The sequence below is a fragment of the Pseudophryne corroboree genome, chromosome 6, assembly GCF_028390025.1.
Source record: "Pseudophryne corroboree isolate aPseCor3 chromosome 6, aPseCor3.hap2, whole genome shotgun sequence".
Taxonomy (NCBI): domain Eukaryota; kingdom Metazoa; phylum Chordata; class Amphibia; order Anura; family Myobatrachidae; genus Pseudophryne; species Pseudophryne corroboree.
Window position 1 is genome coordinate 10,388,903 of NC_086449.1, and position 10,245 is coordinate 10,399,147.

The window sequence follows — 10,245 nt, forward strand, 5'->3', positions numbered from 1 at the left end:
TCACCAGGATCCCTTGCGGCGGTATGTTAAAATACCATATAAGCTATTTCTTACTTGTATGTGTAATTTGTTTGTCAATGGTAACCGTGATGATGCCATGTGACCTAAACAGAAACACAATGGGTATAACTTCATTACAATAACAATTGCATCATTTTAAACACTATTTTGTTTGTTTTCTTGCCATAATTAACAGCTGGAATGTACAGTTGACAAGATGAATGTTTAGATATTGGTAAGTTTTAACGAGTTTCCGGCTCATAGTTGCAATCCTTCGCATTTGTGACCGCATCCGCCATGTGAATTACCAAGTACATCAATAAAGTTTATTTTAATTTTTCTGCATCACAGCTGTTGACCAATCAATATCAGGCAGACTGTATAAATATTAGCAATTCGATTATTAATACGCCATTGGCACCATACGAGCTGCCGCTTTCACAGTAAGGGAGCTGTGGCTGCTTACTGCAGTTAGGGACCGCCGCGTAGGCCGCACAGGCCCTTATGTGCCCAATACCCGGAAGCATGCGGCCTACGCGGAGGTCCGCAGAAAAATATGGAGAAAAATACACACAAGGTGGAGCTTTACACAATTGGACCATCGTTAGTCGGACCTCCGCCACCACCATCCGCAATTGCCTACGCGCGCAAATTAGAGAATGTAAGTTTTGCATACTGTAACATTACCGTGCATGAGTGTGTTTATCTGGCATGTCGAATGGAGAGTAAAAGTTGCAGCCAATAGCGTGCGTATGTTTTGTTGTGTCCAGATTGATAAAGTTGTCTCCTAAATAGCATTTGATTACTATGATTTTTCTGCTCTATTGGTGTTTTATTATAATGATAATATTTTTACATTATTTTGTCATGAAATATTATTAATAATACCATTTGTCTTCAGAATAGTAGTATTTTGAGTATTAGTATTATTTGAATGTATTTTTTCAAATTCATTTCTCCACACTAAGCATGTTTGGCCTAGATTATTATCGTTGCCATTTACACAACATTTATAATTTATGACATTATTTTTGTTTAATGTAAAGTATGTAATAAATGTTTGTTACAGGCTAAATTAAACTTTGTTCCTCTCTACTTAGGGCAAACACAACGAAATCCTGGGCCCCAACCTGCAGGCCGGAATGGCAGCCCCCCAACATCCCCCCATCAAAGCCCCTCCCCCTCTCAGCATCCACCCCCTCTGATAGCTCCTCCCCCTCTCAGTCTCAACCCCCACCCCTGGAAATTCCCTCTCAACCTCCATCCCCCTGACTTGCCATCCCCATCTAAGGCTATATTCCTTCTTCCAAGGCCCTCCACCTCTCAACCTCCAACCCTTCATCCAAGGCCCTCCCCCTCTCAGCCTCCAACCCTTCATCCAAGGCCCTCCCCCTCTCAGCCTCCAACCTTTCATCCAAGACCCTCCCCCTCTCAGCCTCCAACCCTTCATCCAAGGCCCTCCCCCTCCCAGCCCCCAACCCCCCCATTTGAGGCCCTCCCCCTCCCAGCCTCCAACCCTTCATCCAAGGTCCTCCCCCTCCCAGCCCCCAACCCCCCCATTCGAGGCCCTCCCCTGCACATAATTATCCAGGGTTATAAGAGGAGGAGGATGACTCCACAGAAAGTAAGCACAATAATGTTTTTGTTAACTTTTAATAACCTTTTTCTGTTTGTGATATAGGACAATAATTTGAATTTGGTCTGGAATGTGTGAGCCTTTCCTGAAGAGCTAACTTTACAGGGTATGGTGCTTCAATTAATGCCTAGAGGAGACTATTATGTGTGGGAGGGCATTACATAGGGTGAGTGGTGGGCAAAGAAAGTCCTGCAATTGTGTTTGGGAATGACTGTGCCGTGCAGATGGCAGATGCAGAGCGGTGAGGTTGAGATGGGTGATATTTAGAGATAAGCAAAGAGATATACAGTATGTTGCTATTTTATATACAGTATGTGTTTTTAAAATGAATTTTATATGTGAGTTGAAGTTTTTTTTAAATGAATGGAAGGCGTGAAAGAATGGATACACACACAATGAAGTCTTGTGTGCAGAATTTGCTTTGCAGTTGCATTCATAATGGATTGTAGTGGTGAGAGTCATTTCTTGGGAAGGCCAGTAAGGAGACTATTACATTACTCAATGCAGAAAATAATGAGTGCATGGATTTTACGTGTTTGTAGTGTTTTGTGTCATTTTGCTTGCATTTGTTATGTATTTTATATATGTACGGTGTATATTGGAAAGCAGGGGTCCGGCTGGTCCTGCCAGAATGGAAGGCTACACAAGAGCCCTCCTGGAAGACATTGCTGTCTTGAAAAATATTTTTTCTTGAATTTACATAGTCTTACATAGTTGTTGAGGTTGAAAAAACACAAATGTCCATTGAGTTCAACCTGTATTATAAAGGTTATATAAATAAAATGCTGTATTAATGGATATTTCTTTCAGCTAGGAATTTATCTAATCCATTTTTAAACTTATTGATTGAATCCACCATTACTACATTCTCTGGCAGAGAATTCCAAATCCTTACTGCTCTTACTGTGAGGAAGCCTTTTCTCCGTTGTGTATGATTTTTTTCTCTTCTAACCTCAGGGGGTGTCCTCATGTCCTATGTAGCTTTTTTTTGATAAATCGTTTGTATTGTCCCTTTATGTATTTATAAATATTAATAATGTCCCCTCTCAGTCGCCTATTTTCCAGTGTAAATATATCTTACCATTTTAGTCTTTCCTCAAAATTCAGTGGCTCTAACCCCATAACCAGTTTGGTGGCTCGCCTCTGAACTATTTCGAGTTCCAATTTGATTGTTTGCATTTTTTTTTTTATTTTGTTATGTGAAAATAGTAAACAGTTAAAAGTATCTATTGTGTGTGGTGTTTTTTTTAACTACATTATAATATATAGTTTAGTCTGTATCTTTTCTATGCCATTCTAAGTCCGTTTTTTCTATATCTATCTTTCTTTTTTTTCTTTTTTTATTCATTTATTTGTCTGTCCATAGGTTTTTTTTCTTTTGGGTCATATATATATATATATATATATATATATATACACATACTAGTGAGTGAATTGTGCAAATAGGACATCAAACATATTGGGGGTAATTCCAAGTTGATCGCAGCTGTCATTTTTTTAGCAGTTGGGCAAAACCATGTGCACTGCAGGGGGGCAGATATAACGTTTGCAGAAAGAGTTAGATGTGGCTGGGTTATTTTGTTTCTGTGCAGGGTAAATACTGGCTGCTTTATTTTTACACTGCAATTTAGATTGCAGATTGAACACACCACACCCAAATCTAACTCTCTCTGCACATGTTATATCTGCCTCCCCTGCAGTGCACATGGTTTTGCCCAGTTGCTAACAGAATTCCTGCTGCGATCAACTTGGAATTACCCCCATTGTATTGATATGTTTGGTGCCTTAATTGCTGAGTGTCATTGAGCAATTATGTTGTCCAACTCTACAATTTGCAGAGTTTGATTACTTAATTGTGGACACATCAATTCCTTAGGTTGCATGTATTTTATTTTTTTTTTCAAACTATTTTTATTATAATCTCACACCGTACAGAGTAGATATGCAGCATTTCGAGACATAGAATACATGGTTAGCATTGTATAACACAATAGGCAACATATAGAGTCATCCCGACGATAGATAGGAAGTGCATGTATTTTTTTTTTAAATTGCCTTTTTGCGATTCTTCGCTAACTTGCAATCGCAACACACATTGGTGTCAGGATGCATAATCGCAATGCTGCTATGCGATGCAGAATAGTCACCTCCTCTTTTGTGCACTGCCACTTTCTTGTGCAACCATGCTTTCGGGATGCGTTTTTGTGTATTGACGCACATGTGTGTAGCGATCGCACCGCGTTGCCTATGTGCGTGCGAATGAATACTGTTGCAATCAGGTCTTAATCAGGCCCTATGTTCTGCAAGCCTTCAAAAGTAAAGCTGTGTCTGTGTGCAATATGCATAAAAACATTATCCTTATGAGTGTACATAATTGTATGTCACCCAATGACCACCTAACTTCCATTTATAAAACCTTTCTTGTTATGATAGTGTGTGTGTATGTGTACGTCACAAAGTGCAGTGACATACTGTATGTGCTGGACTTTTTCCTATAATTTTAAAGTATTTGGTTTATTTCCTGTCATACATTTGTCACATGGTTTCGGCATACACTCCATCATCTGCACTCTAAAGTGAACCAGGAGTGTCCCGCTACCCCGTCAACTTGAACAGAACCCTCCGCATTCCCCCCATGCCCAGTTGGGAATCCGGACTGCACATGAACATATCTTAATTCATAACGACCATGATTCATTGTTACTATCAACTTTATTATTTTTATGCTAAAGTCAGAACAACGAAAGTGGACATTCAATATTCCTATAGAACATATAATATTTTGTGTATATATATATATATATTTTTTTTTTTTTTTTTTTTTTTATTATATCTGCCTTGAGGGGATTAGGAGGATATAAGAGTTCACAATTAGCGCAGAGCCTGTTGATAATATAATTAATCCATAGCCTGTTTATAATAATAAAGTGGGTTTTTATATAACAAAAAGATGGATTTAATGTGATTAGTGAAAATGATATCTATATTGAAATTAGTAGATGTTTTATGTGTGTCAGTTGTTGCAGAAGTGCTGTACAGGACGAGGACGGACACCTGGCGGGAGGTGAAGCCGCGGACGGCACTTGTGAGACAAGCTGCTCTTTGCTCTGCATTACAGCCCTGAGTGATTATATAACTGTGAAGCACGCTATTTCACATACTAAGGAGCTCAACAGCTTAAGTAGACGGGGACGCCCGTTAGAACTTTTTAATCTAGCCGGTTCTTGGACAGGAGATTATTAACGACCGGTAAATGTAATGCTTCTATTTCAAACACAGTGTGCTTAATATCAGTGACTCTGAGACCATTATATCACTGTCCCAGCGGGAGCGTATAGGCATCCTTGGACATTAATAAATGTGGAGCTTTAATTTCCTCTAGATATGCTTGGGATGTGAATATAAGTGATTATGCCCAGTATTTTCTAGGAGTATGTGTATATTAGTGAGGGGCAGAGAGTGCCTTAGTAATGCGTATTGTGGAGAAATCTATAGTACATTCAACTCGATACAAATGTTTCAAATAGAATAAGTTGTGTATTCATCTGAAAGTGTAGCCACGGTACACAGCTGTGCTATAATTAAGGAATGCTTGGATGACCATTTGTTATTTAGAATCTCTTATAATCAGAGAAATTGTAGCAATTGATAGTAATTAGATGGTATTTTTATGCATTTTATGTAATTTTGATGATCTTGATTTTTAATTTTTAAGGAATAAAATACTCTTTATTGTGGACAGCGCTTTCAATCTTTGTTTCCAGCGCATGAACGAATCTGGATATGGCTAAGCCTGGACGAGAGGACCTCATATTGCTCTACAAGATTTCTGGGAGCTAGGAGAAGCTGTCACACATTGGAAGAAAGATATGCTGCACCATACTAGCCCTGACACCAGCCGTAAGCCCCTACCTACCCCGAGCCCTGACACAAACCGCAGGCCCCAGCCCTACCCTGCTGCTTCCTCCACTCTCCCCTGCCGTGCACCACATGACCATAAACCAGCTGAGATAGGAGCCATGAACTAATACCAACGCTGCCACATTTCTTATTCCACTGTTCCAAAAATCTCCAACCTCCTCTCCCTTCATACTCCCTCCCGCCCCCTACGGGCGTCCAATGACCGTTGCCACTCCTCTGCCCTGGTCACTGTTTCTGATGCATGAGTTCAAGTCTATGCCCGTGCTGCACCCCTTCAGTGGAACATGCACCCCCACTCCATTAGACTCTCCCCGACCTTGCAAAGCTTCAACTGGGCACTGAAAACCCACCTATTCATCAAAGCGTACCCCTCCGATGCATTACCTAGTCCTGAGGCTGCTACTCCATCCCCCTGCCTCATGTCTTGATCATCTCTGCTTTGCTTACATACTGCCATCAGGCTTCCTCAAGCTTGCTTGCACCTCATGTCACCTGTCTGTCGCCCCTCCCCACTAGATTGTTAGCTCTTCAGAGCAGGGCCCTTTTCGACACATTTCACTCAGCGACCATCTTTACCCACTTTTTCTCCTACTGGTTAAGGCTTCTCTCTATCTATGGCCACCAGCCCCAAGTAGTACAATGATCACTCCATCACTACTTACATCTTATCTGTACTATGTCCTGAGAATTGTGGTGCTCTTTGTTACCTGTACTCTATTTCTGTTATTTATTTACTGTAATGTTAAGTTTTGTCTCCCTGTACTGTCCTTTGTATGGCGCTGCAAAACATTTGTGGAGCCTTATAAATAAAATGTAATAATAATAATCTATAAGCAGAGAAGGTCGCGGTGAGGCACTATCTAACTCGGCACAGCACCAACACAGCCATGAACCGCAGCGAGTTAGCAAAGGAGACCAATGGTGGGCACGTCCTTATACTCCACTGCTTCCCTCAAACAACAATCAGTGGCACCAAGAGAAAGGGGGAGTAGGTACTAATTACACGGGCCCAGAGGTGCCGATTTATGTCTTTGCTGGTTGGTGCTAGTTGGAGTTGGTATCGTGCCACCCCAACGATAAACAGAAATGATGCTGCCATCCAGAATTTATTTCTAAAAGAGCTTTTACTTAGCTCTAAATACTAATACTACCTTTACTTTATATTTTTTAAATTGTGATATAAAATTTACCTCCTTATTATTGTTTATTATATTTGGCAGCAGTTGGCGTTGGGCAAGCCGCCAGATCCATCACATCACCCGGTGGCCCCTCACAGTACACAGACGTCACACCGCGCCCGCACACCCAAGAGACCAGGAGGCTGACTGTGAGATTGAGGTGGAGCCGTGGGCCGAGGAAACACCGGTGGTGGGAGGTGGCAGCGGGAATGAATGGGTGGCCGCAGCAGTGACTAATGCCCATTCCACATTATGCCACACACCGTAATGCCTATTACACATTATGCCACATAGTAAGGTTTCTAATTACTTTTAAATTACCTGAAAGTTGTCAGGGGTCTCATGCTCGTTGCCGAGGGTTTCATGCACGTTGTCAGGGGTTTCATGCTCTGGGTTCCATGCTTGCAGCAGTCTCCTGCGCATTGCAAGGTGTTTCATGTACATTGTCAGGGTTTCATGAAGGTTGCAGGGGTCTCCTGACCGCTGCCCCATTAAAGTTTGGGAGGGAGGGTGGGGGCATTAGTGGGCATCACCACTAGCACCCAAAGTGGACTGAAACATGCTGGGGCTACAGAAGTGTTTCCAACCATAGCATTGTAAAAAAAAACCTCTTAAAATGTTCGCCTCTGAGGAGACAGGTGTTAGAGGCCAAACGTGACCTCTAGCATCTGTCTCCTCCTCAGCGGTGGCCATTTTTGGTGTTTTTTTCACACTTCTATGGATAGAAGTGCTTCCGCAACCCCCAGCGCATCTCAATCCACTGCGGGGGGCTGCAGGGTCTAGTGGTATACTTACGGATGCCCACCCCCACTGCCCTCCCAAACTTTACTAGCGCAGTGGCTGGTACCATGGGTGTTCATCATTTTCCGTAGGTACCCAGGAGCACCCACGGAATCCACTCCTATGTCCGGGCCATCAGCAGTGCGGTGCATTCTACTGCTAGCTAAAATCTCCCTGAAACTAGTTTTCAAAAGTAGACAAGTATGGTCTACTTCTACTAATTTGTATACTGAATGTGATTTTCAGTCTGCTCTTACACTATATGTATGTAACACAGTGCAGGTCGCAGTGGGATGGTGTGTGTTAGTGTGATAGAGCACAGGCCGCAGGGTAAAGGAATGTATGAGTTTGATAGAGCGCAGACCGAAGGGGAGGGAGTGTGTCAGTTATTAAAGAGCACAGGGGGAGAGAGTGTATAAGTTTAATAGGGTGCAGGGGGAAGGGAGTTTGGGGCCAATGTGTTTATTTTTCCTGTAGGGACCAATGTGTGGGTTTTTGCCCTATTGAAGTCATTAATTTTCATTTTCTCCCTGTCCAGTGTGTTGTATTTCACTTGTAGAGGTGAATGTGTTTGATTTATTCCTATTAAAGCAAATATATTTTGTTTGTTTTTTTCCCTGTAGGGGAGAATTTGTTTGGTTTTTCTTGTGAGGGCCAATGTGTTTTATTTTTCTCCTGTGGTCTGCAACATTTTTTCTTGTAGCGGCGACAATGTTTTTTCCTGTCATTTTTTTTCCCTGTAGAAACAAATTTGTTCCCCCCACTAGAAAAAGTTGGCGTCTCAGTCCTCGCACATTCGGATGCATGCATGTATACCAGGGAAGGGACTTTGTAGCGGCATTAGCATAAAGTCACGGATGCATCTGCAGCAAAAGATGCAAGGAGACTCCAACTCAAAATCAGGATGTATGAGGAGGGAATATCCAAGCCCCTTTGACAAACCCCACTCCCTCACCAGAAACCGCCTCCATAAGGGATGCTGTAACAAAGTTCCCAGGCTGGATTTCCATCCCAATCTGCCCCTGTCCCTAATAATTGACAGACATGTCTACATTAGTAAAATTTAGCATGACAGTATTCGCCTAATGGCTCTTTTCACCTCTTGGTTCCTCAGGCTGTATATAAATGGATTCAGCAATGGAGTCAGTACTGTATATAAGACAGAAGTCATCTTGTTCTGCTTCTTTAAGACATTGGAGGGAGAGCGCAGGTAAGTGAAGAAAATGGTCACATAGAAGACGGAGACACAGGTGAGATGTGAGGAGCAGGTGCTGAATGCTTTCCGCCTGCCCTCGGCAGACTTCATCCGTAGAATGGAAGTAATGATGAAGATGTATGAGATCAGGATGACTAGAAATGGCCCCAAGGCACAAGAAACTACGAAAGAAACAGCTTCCATGACACAGGAGAAAGTATCAGAGCAGGACAGCTGGAGCAGTGGAGGGACGTCACAGTAGAAGTGGTCTATAAGGTTGGATCCACAGAACTGGAGACTGAACACACAGCTGGTCAGCACAAATGACTGCATGAAACCAATGGAGAAATCCAGGACAACCAGATACATACATATGTTCTTGGTCATTAAAGATACATAGTGGAGAGGGTGGCAGATGGCAGCATACCGGTCATACGCCATGTTTGCGAGCAGTAGACACTCAGTACATATCAGGGCAGCGAAGAAGATGAACTGAAGGGCACACCCAATAAATGAGATGGCCTTTGTCATGGAGAAAAGATCAGAGAGCATTTTAGGAGTTATGACTGAGGAGTAGTAAACGTCCACCAGGGAGAGGTAGCTCAGGAAGAAATACATCGGGGTGTGGAGGTTGGAGCTGATATGGACTATGACCATCATACCGATGTTTCCCACTACAGTCACCATGTAGACATGTAAGAAGACCATGAAGAGGAACGGTGCAAGTTCTCCATTGTCAGTGAGTCCAGAGAACACAAACTCTCTCACTTGGGTCTTGTTTATGGTGTCCATTGTGTTCTCTATACATAGGCATTCAAAAAACAAATATTGGTTAGAAACATTAGTGCAGTAATTCACACATACTGTATGACAACAGTTACAAAATGAGCAATGCCACATAGAGCCAAACAAAAACAAAACACATCCTGTAACAATTATCGGTGTGCGGGTACATGAAGCTATGAACAGTCCTCTCCATTCTGCATGCTACACTTCTCTCTCATGCAAACTCATGTACAGTATGTTTTTAAAGTTGTTAATGTAATGGCTTGCTTGTAATTGGTATGGCCTGTGTGGGGAAGTTGTTCAGTGAATCATAGTTTATTGTTGTGTGCTGTTTGGTGTTTACTCAAAACGTAGCGCTAATGATCTCCTTTGATCTTTTGTCCATTTGTGGTTAGGTGTAGCAGTGTGTCTTAGTCAAACTTGCTATATCAGTAAGGAGCAGCTGTATTGTAAAGGACAGAGTGTGATTTCTGAATGGCCTAATTCAGACCTGATCCCATCAGCAAAATCTCTAATGGGCAAAACCATGTGCAGTGCAGGTGCCCATTAGAGAAAGCTTTTGCTTTTGCGATCAGGTCTGAATTAGGCCCTATGTGTGAAAAATGCTAGGAGCTTTGGAGACAAAGGCCCTCATTCCGAGTTGTTCGCTCGCTAGCTGCTTTTAGCAGCATAGCACACGCTAGGCCGCCGCCCTCTGGGAGTGTATCTTAGCTTAGCAGGATAGCAAACGAAAGATTAGCTGAACTGCT

The 10,245-nt window shown here is 42.3% G+C and overlaps 1 protein-coding gene across 2 annotated transcripts; it reads right to left on the minus strand.

Annotated features, from left to right (window-relative positions):
- Positions 1–3,296: 3,296 nt before the first annotated feature.
- Positions 3,297–9,502, minus strand: LOC134934759 (olfactory receptor 5AP2-like). 2 transcript variants are annotated; one of them, XM_063930125.1, is made up of 2 exons: positions 8,589–9,502; positions 3,297–3,330 (listed from the first exon to the last, which is right to left on the minus strand). In XM_063930125.1, exons 1-2 carry the CDS (start codon positions 9,500–9,502, stop codon positions 3,297–3,299), a joined length of 948 nt encoding a protein of 315 aa, XP_063786195.1. The 2 variants fall into 2 exon arrangements, with proteins under 2 accessions (XP_063786195.1, XP_063786196.1); XM_063930126.1 differs by lacking the exon at positions 3,297–3,330 and having other exon boundaries at positions 8,579–9,502.
- Between the last annotated feature and the right edge of the window lie 743 nt (positions 9,503–10,245).

What these genes read in the sequence shown, in the direction of transcription:
- LOC134934759 (XM_063930125.1), bottom strand. Translation starts at nt 9,502, where the DNA reads ATGGACACCATAAACAAGACCCAAGTGAGAGAGTTTGTGTTCTCTGGA. An exon ending in AGAGCCATTAGGCGAATACT is followed by an intron (nt 3,331 to 8,588) that starts GTCATGCTAAAT and finishes TGTGCACTGCAG; the next exon opens with GGGAGGCAGATATAACATGT.